This window comes from Harpia harpyja, chromosome 6, assembly GCF_026419915.1.
Source record: "Harpia harpyja isolate bHarHar1 chromosome 6, bHarHar1 primary haplotype, whole genome shotgun sequence".
In the NCBI taxonomy this organism is placed as follows: Eukaryota; Metazoa; Chordata; class Aves; order Accipitriformes; family Accipitridae; genus Harpia; species Harpia harpyja.
The window spans coordinates 45,912,465-45,936,088 of record NC_068945.1 but is presented as its reverse complement, the minus strand read 5'-3'; the positions used below and the strand labels follow the sequence as shown (position 1 = coordinate 45,936,088).

The 23,624-nt window shown below is 39.9% G+C and overlaps 1 protein-coding gene across 1 annotated transcript in view; it reads left to right on the top strand.

Moving 5' to 3' along the window:
- Positions 1-12,404, top strand: part of ATP6AP1 (ATPase H+ transporting accessory protein 1) — a 54,583-nt gene extending 42,179 nt beyond the window's left edge. Inside the window, exons 9-10 of the mRNA XM_052790753.1 lie at positions 6,865-7,102; positions 11,153-12,404. Coding sequence (XP_052646713.1) covers positions 6,865-7,102; positions 11,153-11,362 — 448 coding nt within the window. The 3' untranslated portion in view covers positions 11,363-12,404. The remainder of the gene's footprint in view (positions 1-6,864; positions 7,103-11,152) is intronic.
- Positions 12,405-23,624: the final 11,220 nt, after the last annotated feature.

The following is a 23,624-nucleotide window of genomic DNA, read 5'->3' as shown; positions in this document are numbered from 1 at the left end:
AACCATACTGCAAGGTACTGGTATATGCAATATCCTGTTTTGCTAATAGGATCAGACCACGATCCTGTCCCAGGGAAATCTGACTGTGATTTGTAAACAATTCTAGGGGCTGAAGTCTACTTGCATGGCCAGGGTTGTATTTAGTCCTCATGTGATTACCAGTGTACCCTGTCAGGGCTAGCTTGTGGCTAATGATGGGTACAAAAACTTGTCATTTTTCTGCTCCATGGATGGTGACAAGACAACATTTCTCCTACCATGAGAAAAGAGAAGAAAAGTTAGGGAATGGGAAGGCTTGGGATGAAAAGTCAAAGGGAGAACTTGCAGTGGTTGCTCTCACTAGTGGATTCTAGGGATGGGGAAAGCATCTGCTACTGCTTGAGGACTGCCATACAGCTGCTGGTCCACAAACCTCCGTTCTTTCCTCAGCAGCAGGAACAGCAGTTGAAATTATTTTCTTGAGCTCTGGCAATGATAATGTGGCCTGCTCTTTTCATTTAGGTACCTCAGTTAATTGCTTAAATTTCTTTGGGAAGGACTTGGGCCAGGGAACTTGCACCAAATTAAATTTGCATATATCAGAGGATGAACTGGATGTGTGCTTGGGCAGCAGGAGGACAAATGACTTTTGCCATCTAAAATGCTTTTGACATCTTGAATAAGGGAAATTGAAATCCAGGGAAACCAAAGAGAGAAAGTTTAAATGTAGGAGACAATCAGAGCTTGGGCAACATTTTGATGGGAGAGTAAAAGAGGCACGTGGCACCAAGATGATAAGCACAAGTGAATAAATACCATTATTTACACTGAGATTGAAGGACATTCTACATTTAGGTTAAAGGACCCCCCGAAGGACTTGTGCTGAAGTGAGTCAGTGATGTGTTTGGAGTTGTATTTGGCGTGCCTAGAGACACTTGCAGTCATCATCAGAGACCATGATAGGTGGCAAAAAACCAAACATGCTTTGTTATTTAATATCTACCCTCCCCACCAAGCATCTAGAGCTTTGTGAAAGAACATAATGTACAAATAAGGTTGCTGTTAGTATAGTATTTTTACTTTTTTGACTATTGTAGTTAGTTCTGTATAGGATCCTTGAGACTCGTCCTTGGTGGTGGACTCAAGCATTTCTTGGTTTCAGTACTGTAAATTATCAAAGGGACATGCATTTCCCTGAAAACCACGGGGAATTAAGGAAACATTTTCCTTGGATCCCATTCCAAAAATACTGTTGTCAAACCAAGACTCTGCCCAAGCTGTGTCTTTACTTTGACTCCAAGTCACAAAATATCACTTTCTCTGGTGCTGCCCTGGTGCTTCTCTGTCTACTCTCTGGTGCTCCTGTCTCACTCTTGTACAGACAGACCCACCAAACCAGTGTCCTGGATTCTTATTCTGCACCTTTGCTCATACTAGTGCAGGTCTTAGCTGCTCTCCTGTAATCTCCTTCTGTATGAATGAATCTGGTTGCTTCCTACATTTGTCCTGAATGTGACCATCTTCAGCATAATACCATGCTTTCTAGTAAAATTACAGTTCCAGGGAAATAATATGAATCATAAAGCACTTGAAAATCCTATAGAGCATGACGCTGTGCTGCAAAGCTAGCTACCAAGTTAATTGATAGATCTTAGAGAGGTTGTTTTCTCTAAAGCAGTCAACAGGTTTTGCTCAACTATACACCAGTAAATGGCAAACCTTAGAATGCCACTATAGAAACAAAATACTTCAGCAGTTGAAACATTTATCTTAGATTTTGATTGCTGCAGCAGGCATAAGAAGATCAAATGTGATGTTAGTGCACGCATATGGACTTAATGAGGATTATTCAGGTTTATGTTTAGTCATGTTTGCTAAAATCTTATAATTTTAATTAATTATTGGAAGAAAACTTTAATGTGGTCATGAATCTGAGGTGCATCTGAAGAGAAGAAATTTGAAGCAATTCTGCAGACAGACTGCCTGTAAATTAAAGGAGAACATCAGTACAAAAGGTGAATGGTTCATGTTTTCTCTCTTATTCTGGAATATTTTTTTACATTCTTTGAGCCTGTTGTAGTAAAGGCAGAAATACTCACAAAGTTTCTCTTGACCTGTGCTTCTACCTGAATACATTATAACTAAATACCAAAATGCATAAACTGCCCTTGAAGCTGGGATAAGAAACTCAGGCTCCACAATAGGTGAGGACTTGAAAAGAGAGTAGGTGAAGTCCTGACCGCTGTCATGCCCAGCAAGTAATTTGTCGTGGTTTAACCCCAGCCAGCAACTAAACACCACGCAGCCGCTCACTCACTCCCCCCCACCCAGTGGGATGGGGGAGAAAATCAGGAAAAGAAGCAAAACCCGTGGGTTGAGATAAGAACGGTTTAATAGAACAGAAAAAGAAGAAACTAATAATGATAATGATAACACTAATAAAATGACAACAGCAATAATGAAAGGATTGGAATGTACAAATGATGCGCAGTGCAATTACTCACCACCCGCCGACCGACACCCCGCCAGTCCCCGAGCGGCGAATCCCTGCCCCCCACTCCCCCGTTCCTATACTAGATGGGACGTCACATGGTATGGAATACACCTTTGGCCAGTTTGGGTCAGGTGCCCTGGCTGTGTCCTGTGCCAACTTCTTGTGCCCCTCCAGCTTTCTCACTGGCTGGGCATGAGAAGCTGAAAAATCCTTGACATTAGTCTAAACACTACTGAGCAACAACTGAAAACATCAGTGTTATCAACATTCTTCACATACTGAACTCAAAACACAGCACTGTACCAGCTACTAGGAAGACAGTTAACTCTATCCCAGCTGAAACCAGGACATAATTAAAGTAGCATAGGCTGGCTGTGTTTTGCAGGAGAATTTGATTTATTCCATTGGGCTAGGTGTGATCCAGGTTTTTAATAGGCCCTCAGGGTATTTAGACACAAAATGCCTAAACTGATTAATTTTTACGTGTGACGCAGGTGCCTAGCAATAAAAAATGGAATAGAGGAAGAAGGTGGGGGGTGGCTTCCAGGGTAGTCATTGCTTGGGCATTCACTGTGCATTGGCCTGCTTGTGGGAGGTAGAGAGTGATTGCTTCTGTATCGCTTTTTTTCCCTCTTTCCTTCACTTGTTAAGCTGTCTTTGTCTTGACCCACAAGTTTCCGCATTTTTGCTCTTTCTATCCTCCCCCCCTGTCCTGTTGGGGACAGGGAGTGAGCAAGCAGCTACATGGGTGCTTGGCTGCTGGCTGGCATCAGCCCACACCACCTCAGAAGCCTTTATAAAGAAAACTTCTGCTAAAGACACACCTCATTATTTGTGCTGTTTTCTGTTGGATTATCTTTTGATTTAAGAGACAATTGTGTCATTTAGGCCTCTATTAGCTACCATAATACAATATTGCATGGCATATAACGCAAATAATAAGATATACTCAACAGAACCAGAACAATCCTTTGATCTTTTCATGATTCAGGAACACTTTATTCACCTTGTTTATCCCAGCATGTCTATTGTCAAGAGCTTCTAAAACTCACAGAGATACATTACAACCTCTGTTTTCCCCTTCTGGTTTACTTTGATTACATTTCTTGTTCAAGATGACTCCTTGGTAAGGTTACAGTCTGCCTCAATAAACAGGACACAAGCAGGGCAAAGAGGTGGGAAGGAACAGAGCTTAGAGCCATGACTGCACTTTTTCCCTCTGTAAAGGCCACTTACTTAGTTGTAGGAGAACATCCCTTGAAGACAGAAAGTGACACCAGAGAGGACCACATTCAAATAGCTCAATTTCTTCATCAATAAAAGAGGCTTTAACTTCAGCAGCATGAGCTGGATCCAGAGCCTGCCCTTACCACCGCGAGTCTACCACCTCAAGCTGAGCAGCTAGTCTTACCCCACCTCCTCCCAGCAGCTGCAATAGCTGCTTCAACCTATGCAAACAGCTGCCATCTCCCTCTCCCTCTCTCTAGCAAGAGCAGCAGTCCCATTCATCCTCCTGCGCTTGCCACTGAGATGTGAGCTGTTACGGGGCAGCTGTAGAGTGTTTCTGGTTGTGCTAGTTTTAGAAAAGTGAACTACTGCTGCAGCAGGGGTAGGAGCAGTGGGCAGTAGTTTTTGCTGGAAGAAGCATCATCTCAGCTCTCTCAGCAGCTGATGACATCCAGCTGTTGAAGCACCTTCTCTGGGAAAAGGTGTCGAAGTGGATGCAAGTGCAGAGCATTAGTATTTTCCCCACTTAAATTGATGAGGACTTGACTGTTACTGTTGCTTATAGCACGTACAGAATAGAATTGACCCCAAAACAATGTTTTAAAGTGTTTTACCTAAGAGTTGTGTTTCTCTTTGAATCTTTGAAACAGTAGTAATTCCAGCTAGCTTCCTTTTCAGAAATGAGATGGAGATTGGTAACAGGTGGTAGTATTTAGAGTTCATATGGTTATCTGGCACAAAGGGAATCTGGCCTGTGACCAGGAATGGTTTATGCCACAATACATAAAGTACATACTGTCTGTGTGAAAGTTTGCTTCCTGTATTGGCTCTGATGTTTAATACAAACACAGCGTTTCCTACAGAAGCCAAGGTACTTTCAGTTCTACAGATAAAATCTTTCTTATATCTCCTCCTTTTGTCATTCATTTGCTGTATTGTGCTCATTCTATTTCCTACCTACTCATCTGAGAAAATATTAAACTAAATGAAGTAATTGTATTGATTTTTGTTGTTTGAATGTCTTTTTTGTAATTTAATGAATTATAGTTGTATCAGTTACCAGTTAAGCGCATGCCTGTTGGAGGCTATTCACTATCAGTTGTTTGGAAAAATGCTAAAGATAAAAGCCTGTATTATTAAGTTAACCATGCTCAACTAGTTCACTAATTAGAATCTTAATTCTCATAAATCTGTAAGTAACATAAAATCTTAGTCTTTGGTGTAATGTGAAGAGACAGTGTTCCCTTGGAGGCCAATTTAGACTGCACTCACATACATAGCCTTATAAAACTTGTTTGTTCATATGGTAAATCTCCAAAGAATTTCCTTGTTTACCACTTTTCTTATCTTCTCAAAGGACAAAGCACACCCAGCATCTGTGGTTGGCACAAACATTTAAGTAAACTTCTCTGTGCTTATAACTGGCCTTCAGCTAGTGCCTATAGCATTGCTACTGAGACACCATGGAAATTGTGTTCAGATTGTGCTGTATACCAGGAAAAGATTCCTTTCTTTTAGCAATTATTACCTAGGCTAATACATGTATTAATTTTGTAACTTTATCACTATCACAATAGAATATTTCCATAAATATTTGTGAATGTGTGCTAGGTGAAATTCATATGTTTTTTTTCTTTTTCACTGATGCTTGCAGCTGAATGTTGTATGGAAAGAACTGTTTAGGCTCAAAACGTAAGGAATGCCATGAGACAAAACATCCTTTTCTCACCTGAATGACACTTTTAGTTCTAAGATTCCATCTGATCATTTTGAAAGTCTTGAGGATTATGAAGTTATATGAATCAAAAGCTACAGAGTATTAAGAAAATAAAGGCTCAATTACTGTAGTAACCTAACCTGTCAAATTTTGTGTGTTACTCCTAAGGAGCATTGTTTGTGTTTAGACTCTATGTTTTGTGGATGACAAGCTACTGAAAGCAACTGATTTGAACAAACAAGCAATATTCTACAACAGAGTATATTTTCCCTCTCTATATATGTATACCTTATAGAACATAAAATATTCTATGTTGTGCCATATTTATAGATGACTGCTTATTTTTCAAACCTGTTATTATTGCATTTAAGTATTACCCCAAATTTTAAAATCCACATACATTGTTACCCATTGTGGATAGACATATTAGAATATTTTCTTTTGTAGCAAGTCTCACTTACTGCTAAAAAGATTCCTCTTCTAAATTCTTTGTGGTTATCAATAAGCAAAAAAAATCTTCAGCAAACTATATAGAACAATACATACATAGACCAAGTAGGGTTAAAGTAATAAGCAACATACAGTAAGGAGAAAAGTTTATCATTTCCTTATGAGATACTTTCAGGTATTCAAGTTAACTGGGTAAAAAGCAGTAAAGACTAGGACTTAGTCCTGATCTGTAAAGGATGAAGATGTACTTCTGGATGTTCTCAATTATTTCTGTTTCAGAACATTTGGGAGGTGTTCAGACTGCAGTGGTAGTAACATACATGTAAAACCCATCGTTATAAACTACTGGAAACTGCTGCAATACTGCACATACACAAACCTTCTCAAAATGAGAAAATATTTATTTGTGCCTAACCCACTACAAATTGGGAAACTAGGGCTGACGACCCCTCCCCACCCTCCAGTGAGAGAATACTCTGTCTCCTACTGCAAATTCAGACATTTGCAAAGGAAACTGCCATTTAGGCACCTGAGCCAAGGAAGAATTCCAATGATAAATCAGAAGGGTTGTCATGCCTGTACCTATCATAAAAGCAATTTTCAAAGAATCCTGTAAAATGTTTATTGAGAGCCACTGCAGGCCTACCGACAGTCTCTCAGGTTCTGCTCCACTGATTATAAGCTGTTGGTAACTGATGAAATACTGCACTGGCAGAGGCCCTTGAGGAATGAAATTGCATTTGCTTCTTGCCTGCCACAGCTATGGAAGGAAAGCTGTACTTGTGAGATGAAACTCTGAGAAGTAGTAAAAACATATTCACATAGTCTCTTCACTTATGAACAATCCTAATGACATGGGAGGCCAAGCTAAGATACCAACTGTGATGTTTGCAGCTAGCAGTGGTGAACTTCTATCTACCACCAGTAATTTATTAAATTAATATTAACTTTTTCCTTCTGTCATTTTGACTTTTTTTCCCCTCTGTTGTCTTTCTAGGTTTTTAATGACCAACAAGTTCTATGGAGGCTCAGCTAGAAATTGGTCCACTTTAGATTCAGTTGAGATTGTACAAGATGGAGAAAAGTTTGCTAAATTTAACGTTTCTGTCATCTCTGCTCCTGCAGAGTATTCATTTCATTGTCAGCTGGTGGGAACAAGCAATCTCTATCCTGCAAGGCTGATTCCATCCAACAATGAGGCAAAAAACTGGGATGTTTTCATTTCCAGGTTGCAAGTGAGTACACATTGCCATTTCAGAGATAATTCCAAGAACTATTACTTGCTATTGTAGGTGCTGAACGACACACATTCATAATGCCCTTACTTTCATTTCAGCCTGAGGGAAAATGTAAAAGAAAAGCTTTTCCCCCTAGGTGAGCTATTCAATAAAGGGGTAAAAAAGATGGCAGTTGCTGAACAATAAGAACATGAAAGCACAGCTTTGAAAAAAAACCCAAAACTATGAAGTTGTCCACAGAAAAGAAAAACCAATAAACCAAATGCCCTTAATCAGGCAAACAATGACTAAATCCCCATGCCTGTTTAATGAATTGGGCTGCTATTGGAAACATGGGCCTCTTAGGTGGGTGGCTTTATGCTGCTTACTTTGCACTTTGTTTACCTAGGAAAGTAGAGCTTAGTGTGGTTACTGTTTTCAGTGACATAGACTGACTGTACTCCTACAGATAGGAACAAAGCCCAGTGCAATTAGATTTAATGGAAGGTTTGCCATGGACTTCAATCAGGAGCAACAGTAGGTCCCGCACAGCCCAGAAGGAGAGCAGCTGGCTTTTTTTTTTTTTTTTTAATGAGGCATAGATTTTCTGTGTATTTAGTGCAGTAGTACAGACTACATATGTGAGGTGTCGATGATTGCATCTTTATTATTTTGAGCATTGATCTTGACTTAGGAGAAGCACATCAACATATATATCTTAAAACAATATTGCACTAGGCAATCTCTTTGATTAAAGAGATCATGGAAATGGTAGGAATCATTCCAAACTGGACTCTATTTGTCAAAGATGAGCTAACCCCATGATAACTGGATACAAATGCTGATATAAATGTATTTATGATTTTGATAACAAACCAAATCTCAATAATCTGAGTCCAGATTTGACATTTCTGCTTAAACAATGGAAATCTCAAAGGAACAGCATTGGTGCTGAGGTTTATTTTCCACAAATTCCAGGATCAAGTCCCACAGTTTTTTGAGAAGCAATGTAGCAATACACACCAATGTTGTGAAGGTTCCTCCTGATGGTATTTTTTATGGAAAGGCCTGAAAATACCTAAGTCCACGCAACTGTACTTTGCCTAGTCAAGTCTCTGAAGTTAGACTTCGGCATCGCTAGGCTATGAAAGTACATGGGCTATGAAGATACAAAGCATCCACTTACAATGTATCTTTTCCTTGAATTTCTATATACGTTAATACTGCTGCCTTCTCAAAGCTTACTGCGGGGCCTTGCTCCATTCTTAGTAGGCATCCTTTCATTGGGGTCTTGATCAAGAGTAGTAGTAATAGGTTTCCCGCCTTCCTTATTGATTTGGAGCAGCAGCTGCTTCCACTGTTAAGACAACCGAATTTCCAGTTCCTCTTAGGAAAGACCTTTTTTCTCTGATCAAGTCCTAAGCATGGAACACAATCTGAAAAGTCCTGTTCTGATCTTTTCTGTTGTGTGAGAAAACAGAAGGTCACCATTCTGGGCTCATTTCCAAGTTCTATCTGAACTAGATCATACCTTTCCAGGTATCTTTTACTGGTACGTAGTGAAATCTGATTGATCTCAATATCAGCCTTTGCTCTAGAATGAGGTTTAGAAACACCCAAGCTCTGTTGCATGGTGAAGAAAGCACATGGGATGTTCTCAGTGGTTGCAGCCAGCACAAAATCTTGTTGCTGAAACTGAGGAACATGATTTTCATGTCAATGTTATGCCATGAATTAGAAACCAGGATCCAATGCCAATCTAGCTGGTACAATTACACTTTGCAATGTTGGGTCCTGAAAACAGTATCACTGTATTAGAGGGACACACCACCTGCGCAGTGTAGCCTTGTTGTTGTTGTTACAGGAATAGTTGTTCTACCATGATATCTTTTATGCTTTTGAGGATCTCAGAATTGTACATGAAGTTGAAGAGGAGGCTGCCACCAAAAGCACTGCTTTTCTTTCGTATGTGTCATAGCGGTTTAGAAGCCCCTTTGTTCCTAAGAAAAACTGCCAAAAACTTTAAAATCAAGAATATTAGGATTCTTTGTGGCTAAAATATTTCTAAGTTCAAAAATAGATGTTCAGTGAATGCTTACAAGCAATGAAAACAACAGATTTTACCTGAAGGCTATGTCAAAGGTCAAATGAGGAGAAAACTCCATGCAAAAAAATATTTTAAAAATTAACAGTAAATGCAAACTAGTATAATGAAGACAAATGACACTGGTCCAAATACTAAAATTAAAACTTCCACAGTACAGAGGCCTGTATCCAAAAGGCTTTTACATTCATAAAAATTAGAGAACCACATGTAAGTATTTTTAACTTTTCTATAGGTAGAAATGCTGCTAGGAGTCACATTTTTATCTCCCACCTGGGATCTAACACCCCCACAGAAATGATAAAGCTTCAGAAAAACAATAAAATAACGCTGCATATACTTCATCTCCCGCCTAAAAGTAGACATAACATTTTAAGAATGTACAATTAAAGCTTTCATCTCGAAGGTTCAGTAAGCATAATCCTGCTTCAAAAAACCCCACAATAGGATTGACATAATAAAATTCAGTACTTCTGGCTCTAAATCAGAAGCAGTAAAGCCTTTCTAAACCAAATATACCTGTTAAGTGCTTCAGAGAGTTCTTGTAAATGTGGTAATAAGTGTGTATTGTTTTCCAGAATTTCAATCCATTTTTGAACATAAATGACATAAATCATCAGCTGCTTTCTGTTTTTATTGTAAATTAGTCTTTGAGACTACATTTCATCACTCCTATTCGCATTCTTATCTGTTGTCAAAGCAGTGCCTTAACAAGTGAAGGCTTTGGTAATCACCTGTATTCTCTAAAACTGTGCAAACAGTTATCCAACCCAAAAGCTTATTTTCGCTAATCCTCCTTTAATTGGAAGTCTGACCGCCTATAGTGAAAGCAGGCAGTCTTTGCAAGTTAGCTACCGTGATCTGACTTGGAAAGATTCGTCTAAGAGGCCCAGAAAAGCTCAAATTGCTAAAATTGTCTTCAGCTCCACAGTACCTAAATAGCCCTTAGTTCTGCATATAATAATAGTTTTATTAAACAGCATTCTGGAAGGTATAGACATTGGTCTTAACACACATACTATGTACACATTTACTTTAGGTGCCTGAGCCATGAATGAACTCAAACCCAGAGTGCTCACTGGTGTAGCATGGTATGCAAGCCACAAACTAAATTCTTCAATGTTTGTATCAACACCTTTTTTTTATTACCACAAAGCTTTCAATTTAGTTTATCATAAAGTATAGGCTAATCATGGAGTGGGAACATAGAAAAGTAGAAATCCATGATGATCCCTAAATTAGTTGATTTTTATGAGGAAAATAATATGGTAGGAGCTCAGTCAGTGGCAGACCTCGAGAATCCAGTCAAAGGAAAGATATTACAGATTTTCCTAACTGCTGGAAAAGCCTATACGGGTTTCATATGTTAATAGACAACACAGATCCCATACCTCCATAAAGCAAGCCCTCTCTCCTGTTTTGAGTCTCTGATGTCTAAGGAGGGTGGAAGAAAGATTTCACAACTGTTTTCTCCTTGAACTTTAACTAAAACTCAGCCAAAAAGGACATCTTCATTAGATGCATTTTAAAGTAGGTTTCAGGAGTTCCGCTTGTCAAGGAGTTATTAGCTAAAACTCTCAGGGTATTTCAACAAATCTCATAATCTTGGCGGGCCTTAACTCTCATGTCTCTGAGTGCTTTGAGTTTCCTACTTCATAAGTGGTCCCTGAGCAATACTGATCACACATACCCTTTGGGACTTTACTTCCAAAAGTAACACAAATTTCTGAAGTGGGAAACCTACTTCTCGCCAAACAAATGAATTCTGCATCTTTAATTTCCTGTGTGAAAAGGGGATCTGGAAAATTGTTATGCAGAGGAATTGGTTCTCACTCTTTTTTAATGGGCAGAGTGTGAGTGGTAATTAACAGGTGCGTTTTTTGTAATTACCACATATATCCTGAAAGTAGGGCCTATGCTCCATGCTTAATTGCACTCATCTATCTACCTTTCTTCATTTTCAGATTCAAGGCTTCAACATTGAAAACAACCAGTTTTCTTATGCAAGTGACTGTACAGGTTTCTTCACTCCTGGAATCTGGATGGGCTTGGTGACGTCTATAATTTTACTGTGGATCCTGGCCTATGGAATCCATATGATCATGCAGCTCACAACAAACAGCAGATTTGATGATCCCAAAGGTGCAGCTCTGTCAGTTCCTCAGACAGAATAGCCATGGATTGACTTAATGTTGCTATGGCTTTTCCTGGTCTGATATTTATGATTTTTAGAACCTTTCTACTTCATATGTGTAACCTAAAAAGATATCATAGCAGAAAGAGATAATTAAACTACATATAAAAAGGATAGTTATGCTTGGCAACAATAATAATTCTACTTGTTATTACCGTCATTTGCTAACAGCCATCTGTGTTAAGGGTCTGAGGTGAGGCTGTAGAGGTTATTACTGTATCTGGCTGTTAGAAAGACCATTACAAACTGCCATCAGATCAACTGTTATTGGCAAAGAAAGGATATCACAACAGAGATAAACGGGAAGGATAAATAACTTATTTGATAGGAAACTATATATTGAAACCACTGGTCTCCATAAAGGCTCTTTAGTAAGTATGTCATGTTGATGCTACACCTTAAGAAGGCTGAACTGTGTCTTGCCATTTTTTCTCCTGAGAAAACCATCCAAAAATGTACGGAACCAATAAAGTATAAGTCACTAAATAAATGGTCTTGAAAACTTTTTTCAAAATACATCACTTTGTTCAGATATGGTATCACAAATGAGAATAGGTGAATTAAGGTTTAGCTTCCTTCTAATGTTATCTTATGCCTGTGAGAATGATGTTGAGTAATGCTAACTCGTGTTTGTTTTAGCCATGGACAGCTGATGAAGTTACTAAGTGAGATAGGTCCTTGCCTAAACAGATCACAAAATTATATTTGGTGTCATGGCAATGAATGCAACTTTTCAAGCCCATAACCTAGTATGATTCAATGTGCCAGTGCAGATAGCATCTTAACAGAGATAACATAATTTTCTTAGCATCCTTCCTTTTCTAGGTATCTTTGGAGTAGTTATGAAGTTTGTACAAAAAAAGGAAAAATAAAATATATAAAGTCATTAGAAGCACTGTGCTAATGTACTGTTTAAGTTTGAGCATGTTTATGGTCATCTCAATGATTCCAGAAGCCTGAAAACATTCAGAGTGTGCTGAATTCTTCTGCAATTAATAGACACTACATCTTCTCATTGGGCAATCTGACTATGGAGTGAATTATTAAATGTTATGAAAAACTAGGAAATAGTAAAAAAGCAATGGTAAAATGGTAAAAAATGGTAAGAATAACATTTTCATTCTTCTGTAATGTTTTGTTATGACTGTGCATGTTCTATAAGTAGTTAAAGAACAAAAAGATACCATTTTAACAAAATTACATTTGTCAAATGAGAAAAATTCTAACTTTTCTGATCTTGATCCATGTCATAGGACAATGATACAGAGGAAAGACAGTTAGAATCAACTATTTAACTAGACCAAGAATAGTTTCTACCCATCATTCCTGATTGTCACATTTTTATTATGCAGTCAAAGAGGTAAATTAAATGCTGTCTGAAGCTATTCCTCCTGAATCATTCAGTCCTCACCTGGAAAACAAAAAGAAAGCTGGCATGTAACTAGCAGAGGTGAGTCCTCTGCTGTAATGTTTTTCCCAAATGTTTTTCAAAACCTCAAAGAATGCTGGCATTTGATCTACGCAAAAACGCTGTGTTAGAAAGGCACATTTTCTTTGCAAAAATTAGTTACTGGACTTGTTTTATTAATTCTCCCTTAAAAGCAAGTTACATGAATGTGACAATTGAAAATTGACATACTAGTGATGTAACTGATAGCTGGAAGAGAGGAAGCCTATTACAAAGACTTGGTTTGTAGAAGACAGCTTTCTTATGACTTTTATCTAGATTCAACAAAATTTGGAACAGATTTTGTTCAACAGTGGTGATATACAAGAACTGAAGAACAGCTTTACAAGGCCACCCAGCTCAGGATCCTATCTCCAGCAGTGGTATGAGTATGGTGAGCACATAGCAGTACTTCCTGCAGATTTATCCCATTCTCCACCATATAAGCTCAGGGACTTCCTCAGCCAGAGGTTGTGTCTTTGTATTTAGTAACTCTGGGTATAGTTATAGTCCATGAATTTGTCCAGCCTCCTCTTCAGCCTGTGGACTCTCCTAGAGCTCACGGCATCCTGATTATAGTGTGGCACTGGGGATACCTGTCTCCTCTCTTGCTTACCTGGGCTGGACTCTGGAGAAGAGGAGGAAGCAGAGTCTCATATAGGCCATACCATGGGCAAGAGATAAGCCTCTTTCAGAAGAGCTCAAATTGGAAGAGATGTTGGAAGAAATGTTTGTTAGATTAGCTTTTCGCTGATTCAGTAAAACTGAAGCCCTCTGAAAAGGGCCAGACTGAACTGTCTGCTGTGTTTGATATTGCATGTTCCAGGGTGAAAGGGAAGGCATTTGGGGGGAGAGAAGCTTTTTCCTTCCACCTTCTCTCGTGACAATGATGCCATGAATGCTTTGGCAAGTAGGGCCTGTGGGGACATATAGCCTGTTTCTATAGTGAGCTGGGATGGAAAGCTCAAGCCACATGCTGTAGCCCTCGATGTGGTAGGATTATCCTTGTGAGGTCTGTGCTGGGAAAGACAGCAGAAAAGGAGAGGAACTGCATACAGTCCTAGCTGTCCTGGGGGCCAGGTGGACTGGGCTGTGGGGACAACGGCCAGTCCCTCTCAGAAGAGGATCAGCTGCTCTCTGTCCACATGTGGTGGGTTGACCTTGGCTGGCTGGCAGATGTCCACCCAGCCGCTCTGGCCTCTTCCCACAGAGGCCACCCTTGCTGCCAAGACCTGGACACGGACATCCAATACACCCCCCCAGGGGACCGCGTGTGCTGCCGGAGTCCCCGGGCCATCTCAGACCCCTGCAGCTGCACATCACGGTGCCCTATGGCTGGAGACAAAGACAACTGATCACTGATCTCAGCAGGGCTCGATTACTTCCTTTTAAATAGGGCTAGGCCTCAAGAACTTCTAGCAGGATTTTGCGCCTTCCTGTGTTTGTTTACCTTTCTGAATAAAGTTAGAAACCTGCCAGGAGCCTTCCAGTTCTCTGTACTTCTGATTTCACAATTCATCTTAATCGCAGGTGTAGTACTTGTTAAAACACGCCTGCTTTGGGAGCTGTTCCAGCCAGAATATTAGCTCTGTCTGGAAGGTGTGAGCCTTTAGGACCTCCCTCCAGAGGTCACTGAAGTTATCAGAAGTACTGCCTTCCGTGAGTGCTAACTCATTTCTCTACAAAGTACAAAAAAATTTAAGAAAGATGGAGGGGATGACTGGAAAGAGCATCAGTTAGAAAAGTAGAAGCTTTTTTTTTTTTTGCTTTCAAATATATAAATAAATGGAACTTTTTCAAGGAAAAAATATCAGAAACTATCAAAAAACTATTGCACAACTCAAAAAAATCAATTTAACTGTGAAAAAATCAAGATTAAAACCAGAGAAAACCCAAACCTAAACACAAAAGTCCTGAAGCCATAAGTTAAGGTATTTCTTCACAAAATTCAGCAATAATCATTTGTTGGAGGGGAGAGCTGAGATGGAGCTAGAATCTGAACTTCCTGACCTGATACAGGTTTGCTTTGTGTTCTGGTCTGTTGGTTTCTCTGCTTGTAAAATTACTTTTTTCACAAATCATGTGGAAACCCAGCAATGACTTTTAATGAAACAGAATTATAATAGAAATAGTCCAAGAGTAGTATTTTTATGTAGGTGATAAAGGAAGATAAGTCATTCCACCTGTCAAGGGAAGACTCAGTGAAGTAATTGGCTCCTCCTTTCCTTCTAGGTGACTGATAAATAATTAATTTACAAACCTAAATCAGCTGAATTATTAGGCAGTGTCCAGGTGTTAGAGGGGTCTGTAATTATTTCAGCATAAACTGGGGTCAAGCAGGGGAAACCAGAGATGCTGAAAACAAGGAACAACCATGAGAAGCTGACTCCTAAGATAATCGGATATACAGGAAGAAGCCTGAATGTTGGATACTGGTTACTGCTGGCAAAAAACTAGCAGTAGTCTCAGCAGGTGGTGATGATTGTGGGGGCAAGCATAGTGATAATCTCATCCTTACATTGAACAAGAGGATGAGACAACCCACACAAAGTGAGCAGGGACTGCTTTTCCTGAGGGCTGTTTTTAATGTTTCATCCTGTGGTTGGTTGACCTTGGCTGGCTGCCAGACACCCACTCAGCTGCTCTCTCACTCCTCCTCCTCCTCAACAGGACAGGGGGAGAAAATAAGATGGAGAAGCTTGTGGGTCAAGATAAAGGCAGGGGCACCACTTACCAGTTACCATCATGAGCAAAACAGACTTATGGAAGATTAATTTGTTGCCAATTAAAATAGGTTGGATAGTGAGAAACAAAAACAAAATTAAAACAACACCTTCAGTCTGCTGAAATGCCAAAAAATCCTCTGGTGTCTAATATCTTCCAGTAAAGGAACCTGTTCTTCATTTTACTAATAAATGTTCTGCTCTCAGATCAGCCCATTCCCTATTGAAACTTAATGCAAAATCAAGGAGAAAAGAACTGTTTCTTCAGAAGTCAGATTTCTAAAGGCTTGAAAATTATTGAAGTGCATGGAAAAAAAAAAAAAAAAGAAAGAAATGAGGTCTTGCTAAGGGGTGGTTCCCTAAGTAGTCTCTCACTTCCACAATATGGGATGGTATCTTAGTCTTCCTACCTGTGTGGGTGGACAGGAGACTTACAACAGTGACTGAGACCAAGAGCGAATCATCTGCTATTGATGTCCCACAAATGAAGTGGCTTCCTTGTCTTCACCACAACTTTTTGTATGCCTCCTGTTTGAACACATTCCCTGCTCCAGATTGGCTGGATTTCTGTATAACCCCCGGACCTGGTATGTTCTTGAATTATTATAGTTGAACTTAAGTTTTAGACTGTTTTATGTATCATTCATTATTGCCATAATGGAAGATAGTTTACTGAATGATCATATATTTTCTGCTTTGCAAGTGGAAGTGTGGGTGTCCAGTGGAAGACTAGGAAACCCATTCTGAGTCTGTCTTAATACTCCTTTAACTAGTTGTGTAGAAGTAACATAATATGAATGGTGTACAGTCACCATGACATCATATGCAACTTTCTTTAATGAAAACTGTGCAAAAAATAATGTTTGCAACATAAAAAAACCCCAACAAATGCTTTCATAGAAGTACTTTTGGAAGGTGGATAAGTTAAGGACTTTCTGATGTAATGTTTGAATTATAATTTTGTGTATCCTATTTATCCTGGATAAATATGGATATATATGGATAGCAGAGTGATCAATTTAGTTCTGTAGCAGATACCTTTCACTGAAGCATACTGGCATGATCTGAGGTATTCTGTCCCTATCTACCCTGCCTTTCATTCACATATACCTGTGCCTCAGCTGTTCATTAAGTTCACACTGCTGTGTTCTCTTTTTCCACGAAGGATGTAATATATCAGATTTTGCACTAGAGTAGCTGAGATGCAGGTGCTTGTGTAGGTCTGTCATTCCTGCTGCTGAGTAATAAAATCCTGGCAGAGGAGGAAAGCAGATAGCTGCAAACACTGATGTCTTAACACATATTGGGGAAGGAGTTTTATTACAGCTGTCAAAAGGGGAAACCAAATCATGCAAGCAGCCATGTGCCTTGTCAGGGTCAAAGACCACATTGCCGGTAGCCTGAGAGGCAGGACCAGCTCCACTTTAGGAAGTACATTTTCTGTCTCTGCATGCCTGAACATAGTTCAGCTAATAACCTATCTTAGGGCAAGCTCAGTAGTGTTCTATTTCATATCCTGCTGCAAAGACCTGTAAAGGCTTCCACGGCAGAAGATACCTAGAGAGCGAGAAGGTCCAGCTGTGGCCACCTTCTCTCACTCTGTATCTTCAGACTGCAATTGAACAGGGATGTCCCAGGCCCCCAAAGGTCTCAGCCCTTCTCTTTAATGCAAAAGATGAAAAACAAATGTGGAAGAGGAGGGGCAATACGGACCATCCCCTTTTCCTCAATAGACAGTGAGAGTCCTTGCGTTTCTGAGTGGTCACCAGAATCCTTGCCTGGAAAAGCAAGGGTGGCAACAAAGGGTCCTGCCACCGCCGGTGAGGGTGTGCACACCTGTGTGATGCTGGGCTGTCTTGGAAGGTCACCCAAGTCTTCAGCTTTCTCTCCCAGAACCACACTCTGGGGCTGTCTGCAAAATAAGGCAGGAGCCGCCACTTTGGCTGCCCTCCAGAAGCTCCAAGGTAGCTGACAAGGAGTGGGAGGAGGGAACCCTGCAGCTATACCACATTTATCTTACCATGTGCACAAAATAACAGAACTGGACCCCAGAGTGTTTGAAACAGGCAGCTGAATTCTGAATGGAAAAATCTGAGGTTTCATTTATCTTTTTATAACTAACTAGTATTACAATTACAAAATAAATGGTCTGCTTTTGCTTGTAGAGCTTTCATGGATGTGTACTTATACAGCAAGAGTGGAGTGGTTGCATCAGTTTTCATTAATTTAGATTTTCACAAAAGTTTTTGTGGGTGTACTGGTTGGTTTTGAGGCCAGAATTTAGACCTTAATGGCTTACTGCTACCAATTTGTGTGGTCTAATAGTGATGAATAGATACCTAAAAGGAGAGAAATTGGGAGGGGGGGGTGTTTGTTTGTTTGCTTGCCTTAAATAGCAAAAAAATTCTTTATTGGATATATCAGGGAACTTAAAGCGTGCTTATGTTCTGACATAATTTGACCCATTTCTGCTATAATTGCTTTTATAGCACTCTGAAGTTCAAGGGAGCAGAAAGGGTTTAGTGGTCATAGATTGTTAGGCTGAGCACGCTTCTGGCAACAGATAAATGAGCTAAAGATTAACGGTCAGTTTTCTTAATTGTAATATCTGAAACTCTTCCCTGGATAAAATTAGTGTCTAAGAATTAAGAAAGACTTAGGTTTTTGCCTAATGAATGCCTATCTTCTGTTTGTTATGAAACTCTTGGTTAACACGTGAGCTAGTTACTTTTACCACCTTACCTTATCAGAAAGGTGAAGGACTCCTTCAGTAGGGTCATTATTTTCATCTGAAATAGCCAAAGGTTTCACTTCAAAGATTCAGTAAGTTTGCACATTACTTATTAAGTAAAATCTGCACCTTGTCTAATCAGCAGTGTATGCGTCTGCTGCAAATCCAGGGCTGGATTCAGCTGCTGTGCAATGGGACTCTCATTCTAAAAGCTGTTTATGGTGAGGCCATTGTTGTATCTGGAAATTATATAGTGATCAAAATTATAGCTCATGTGTTCCTCTGATCTTGTAATATATTGGGCCTCCTGTCTCAAAGTATTAGCGCAGAACTTCAACTGCAATATAATCTGCACTCCAGCCCTTTGCATGCTTTACAGGAAAGGAAGTCTAAAGGGCAATTACAACAGAGGAGGTTATGTCTATTATTAGTGTTCTAAGTGAAATAATTTCATTATTGTCATTACATATTATTGGTTTAGTGTATTTGGAAGGAGGATGATCTTTTCCCTTTAATCACCAAGTCCAATGTTAAACAATTACCTGTTAGATACTTCTGTTAAGGAACTTGGTAACCTTGCTCTACTGGTGGTGCTGTGGTGGTAGTTATTTCATACCAGATACTAATACAAGCCTCTGATACCGAAAGGGTCTCCAAATCAAAATGTGTTGATGGAAATTGCTTCATGTGTATGGAAAGACTGCAGCTTTTTGACAGAACACAGCCTCTATTTACTGGTGTGCAACAGTATGGTGTGAAATTGCCTATTAAGTGAAGAACACAGCTTATATCTGAGATGACACTGATTCTATAGGTCATACAGTTTGGCCAAGACACTAAAATCAGCAGTTTTCCCCTAAAACCTGAAGGGTTAATGCAAAAATTATACAGATTTATGTCTCCCTCCTCTGCAGTGTGGTGCTCCCACCACCTTTCAGAAACACCACTGCTCCAGTGCCACTCACCAGTGCAGCTCCCAGCAACAGCCACCCGGTCTGCTGATCTCACTGAGTGCCCCTGACCCTGCTTAGCTCGTTCAGTCCTAGCCAAGGTGGTTAGGATTGGAGATCAGGAGTCACTGCCTAATTTTTCTAAAGTTCAATTTCTGTAAGCTTGCCAAAAGCACAAGCAACCCAGAACTTACATCTACTCAAAAACATTTTAGCCAAAAAAGCTGGAAGGATCAATGGTCAAGGACCAAACCTGAAGCTTCCTTCTGATGAAGAGAGATATACTTCCCCACATCTAGATAAATACATATTAGAAATTAGAAAATGGAGGAATGGAAAAAAAAAATCCTTTCTTATATGCAGCAGCTCTAGAATGAGATTGGAAGACCTGCACGGGATACAGGACTTCTGCATAAACCTATGAAATGCTGCAAAATTTTTAATAGGAAACCTTTAAAGAAGAAGGTGAAATTCCTCCCTTCTTCCCAGTTTCCTTCCTGTGAGGAATAATACATACATAAACAAATGGGAAAACATAGCAGCTGCTTTAAAATGTCAGGAATGTTTCTGTCAGCATAAACTTTGTTCAGTAGGAATACATATGTTGTAAAAAACAACATGCAAATGGATTTTTCTCTGAGTTAAGCTTTTATTCCGAGAAAGGATGTGCCTCTACTTAAAAAGTGAGCACCGCTATATTTGTTATTTGAAAATAGACTCCAAGGGAGACTGCGGTGTCAGACTGCTCCCAGCTCTCCTGTTTGCTTGCTCTGAATGGATCGGGCAGGGAAAACAAACACTGCGCTGTGCTGCTCAGGTCCACCCCCTTGCAGGCTGTGGGCTGGCTTGCCTCATGTCGTCTTGCGTTTTAGGGACCGGGGAAGCAAGGTGTCCTTCTTGCTCCCTCTCTATCCTTGCAAGCAGCAGGCAAAGTAGCAGTATCTATGTTCTCCCGAACACAGAGTGCTTCTGAAAAGCACATCGAGCCACGTTAGCTCTCTTCTCCAAAAAAACCAAGGTATCATCCTGCTCCCTAACAGGCAGAAGTGATCTGGCAGCTGAATATTGAGCCTTCTGGTGTGTCATCCTTTTCGTTTATGGGGCGATGTTGTCCACCTGGATGTCTCACTTCAAGCTTTGCCTGAGTTGAAGATCACCTCGTTTCCCCATCGTGTTTGCAATGGGCCTGTTTGCTAGTAAACAGCAGAAGAGAGGGGTGACCTGATCTGATTTGGAAATACTGTGAAGTCCAGAACTCCAGAACATCCCCCTTCTGCTCACACACAAGGCAGCACCTTCTAGCTGGTCCTTCCTGTTCGGTGACCCAATTGCTTAGAGCAGAGCTGGGTGCTTAAAAGCATTTGGCAAGCGTAATGCATATCTGAGAGCAGCACAAGTACCGTTTGTGGTCCTTTGCAGAGGGAAAAGCTGCTTATTTGTTTAGGAAATAGAGGCTATAGTGCTTAACTTGTGATATTTCAGTCAATTCCATGGCAACGGGCTCTGAGAGAACAAAGCAGGACTTCACCAGATCACATAACAGCTTGAAAACGGAATAGAGAAAATTTTACATAACAACGCTGTGAAGTTTCCTTTAACTTTTGAATTTTACCTCTGTTAGTTAACTGATGATTTAATCAGTGAAGTAATTGCTGTTCTGCCAAGCAGTTATGAGCAAATTGGCATTGATTTCTTTCAGTTGTCAGGCATCCCTTGTTTCTGTAATGACAGGGGATGTGCCAGCGCAGCGTGGTGCCCCTCTCCCCCTCTGCCCAAGGATAATACACACTCTCCAGCAGATGCCCTGCCATGATAACTGTATTTAAGGGGCAGCAGCAGTTAGAAATGATGGCCTGGTTCAAAGGCACTGGAATTTTTCCATCTTCTTCAGTGGGCTTCAGATTTGGCCTGATCTTGGAAGCATGGCATAGCCCACTGCATGGTCTACTGAGTAAGAGGTCACAAAGCACATGGCTGAGCGACGGGATTGTGAACCTCCTGTTTTTAAAGGCAAACCCCTTATGTTCCCAGTCTGAATTAGATCTGGTCACTGGGATTTTAATCCCCTCACCGCAGGTAGGGAGAGGGAGAGACTACTTTACCCCTCAGGTCCTTGTGTTATGGGCATCACTTGCGCCATTGCCTCTGGCTGACTCATGCAGGTAGCGCCAGGGAGGGTTACAGTGCCTGTGTGTCAAAGGGTTTATTGTTAGGCTTACACCTACTGCAGGAAAAGGGAAGCTTATTAAATGAAGTCCTGATGTAGAAACAAATGCATGCTGTTTCATTAACAAAATCTTCTCTCACACATCTCTAGTAAACAAATCAGAAATTGCTGCTGCAATATGATGTGCAAAAAAAAAAAGGGCACCAAAGGCAACAGGGTTTAACTTCATGCAAATGGCAGCAGATGAGTCAATTATGATGCAAGTAACTGGTTAAGTAGCTCCATAAGTGAAGCTTGAACTTTTAAAACCTTAACTTTAATTAAGCTTATTGCTAGAATTGAAGAGTATTTCTGTCATCTCTGACAGCATAGCCTTCACTCTGAGCAGAACAAGAAGTAGTCAATGAGATTTGGTAATTTTTTAGCAAGGTGGGGACTATCAGATCTCAGCGTGACTTTTGATTTCTGAAATGAATGAAGTGCTCGCCAGCCATGATAGCAAAAAAAATTTTTCAGTTTTTCTCTCATTCAGTGACTACAAACCAATTGAGAAGATTGATAGACATTTCAGCTCTATGACTTTTTTGTCTGCACTTGCTCCTACTCAGCCCTTGCATTAGCCTGGTATTTGCCCCACCAGCCTGCCACAACCCTTTTCTAAGGCAGCTTTAGGAATAAATAAAAGAACTTGCTGCTTCTCCAAAGCTCTCTGTGTAAGTATGTAATTTTACACTCTGCCTTGAACAGCCTCAGTTTATACAGTAGGAGACACATGATAAGGAGCTGCGATTTCATTCCTGCTGAAGACATTTGTACTGCCTTGTAATGTTTGGTCCAGCATGGAGGTAGGTGTCACTGACAGATGTTCACATGTCAGTGTGGTTTGATGTTCATTCCTCTGCATTACTATTTCATATCGCTTTTCTAACTTACTCTGTATGAAGCAGACACTTGAGCTAAAATGCTTCATCCTTTGGTTTTTTTAGATCTTAAAATGTTAAGCTCCTAAATGTAATTCTTCAAAGAGGAGGTTTGCGAGTACATCAGGAAGACTTGAAGTGGGGATGCAAAATTACCTAGAGGTCAGAACTGGGGAAATCCATTTTTTTTCTGAGTGTCATTTAGTCTACTGACAATCTACAATACGTCATTTAGTGGTAAATCATCAGTCTCAAAGTTTGGGCACAATTTTATGATACTACAGTTGGAATTTAGACAAAGAGCTGAGGTAAAGGCCCTCAAACACCAGGCTGGTTAATAAAAGCAGATACTGTCCAATGCAGCAAACATTATGCCAGTTGAACCTAAACTTTCAGAGACTGGAAATCAACTTTGTTGAAAGCTGACCCCCCCTAACATGGAAGCACTCCCAATTATAGGCTGCTTTCAAAAATTCAGGCCTTCCTCTCCATGTGCCTCAATTTCTGCTTCAGTAAAATGGTGACTCACCAAGATGTGCCATGAGATGCTCAGGTAAATGATGCTGTGCAACTGCAAAGTGTTTTATGCTTCTTTTGATAGCTGAACATCTACTTTTTCAGGAAGAGGATCTGAGCCATTATTTGTTTTGTGCCAGTAAAACAGCATTAGTTTAAAGTAAACTGGAAAAGGAGAAGTTTTTATTTTAGATTAAATGGTACTTAGACTCTTGACAGCTGTTCTAATTTTGCCCTCACTTATTGTAGTGGTAAAACAAGATTTGTTTCACTAAAGTAAATGAAAATAAACTTGTAATGTTATTTTGGTTGGTTTATTGCAGGCTTTGATTTTTTTTCTTTCTTTTCAAGATAAAGACAAGTTTTTAAGGTAGAAAGAAACTAGACGTTAAACCCTGAGTGCAACGTGTCCAGTTTCAGTTTGAGTCTTGTAGGCTAGACTGCAGTATAAATAAATTAACACAGAGATGACATTGATTTAAAAACAAAACAAAACAAAACAAGGCCCAAAAGAAGATAAACCTTGATCATAATTTATTTAGCTAAGTTGCTGCGATGGATTTAATAACTTATATACTGTTCTGTAGTGGTATCTAAGTTGAACCTTTCTCTGGAGGGAAGAGGCTTTCCGACTTGTTTTGCTGGTGAAAATTAAGTATTTGGAAAAAAGGATTCCCAGAATTCAAAGGAATCTGTAGCTAGTTGCATCCTTGTTTGTGTTTCAGTATGAAGTAATATGAAAAATACTTGGAAGCAATGAATCCTGGTTGTTGGGGTTTTTTTGTTGT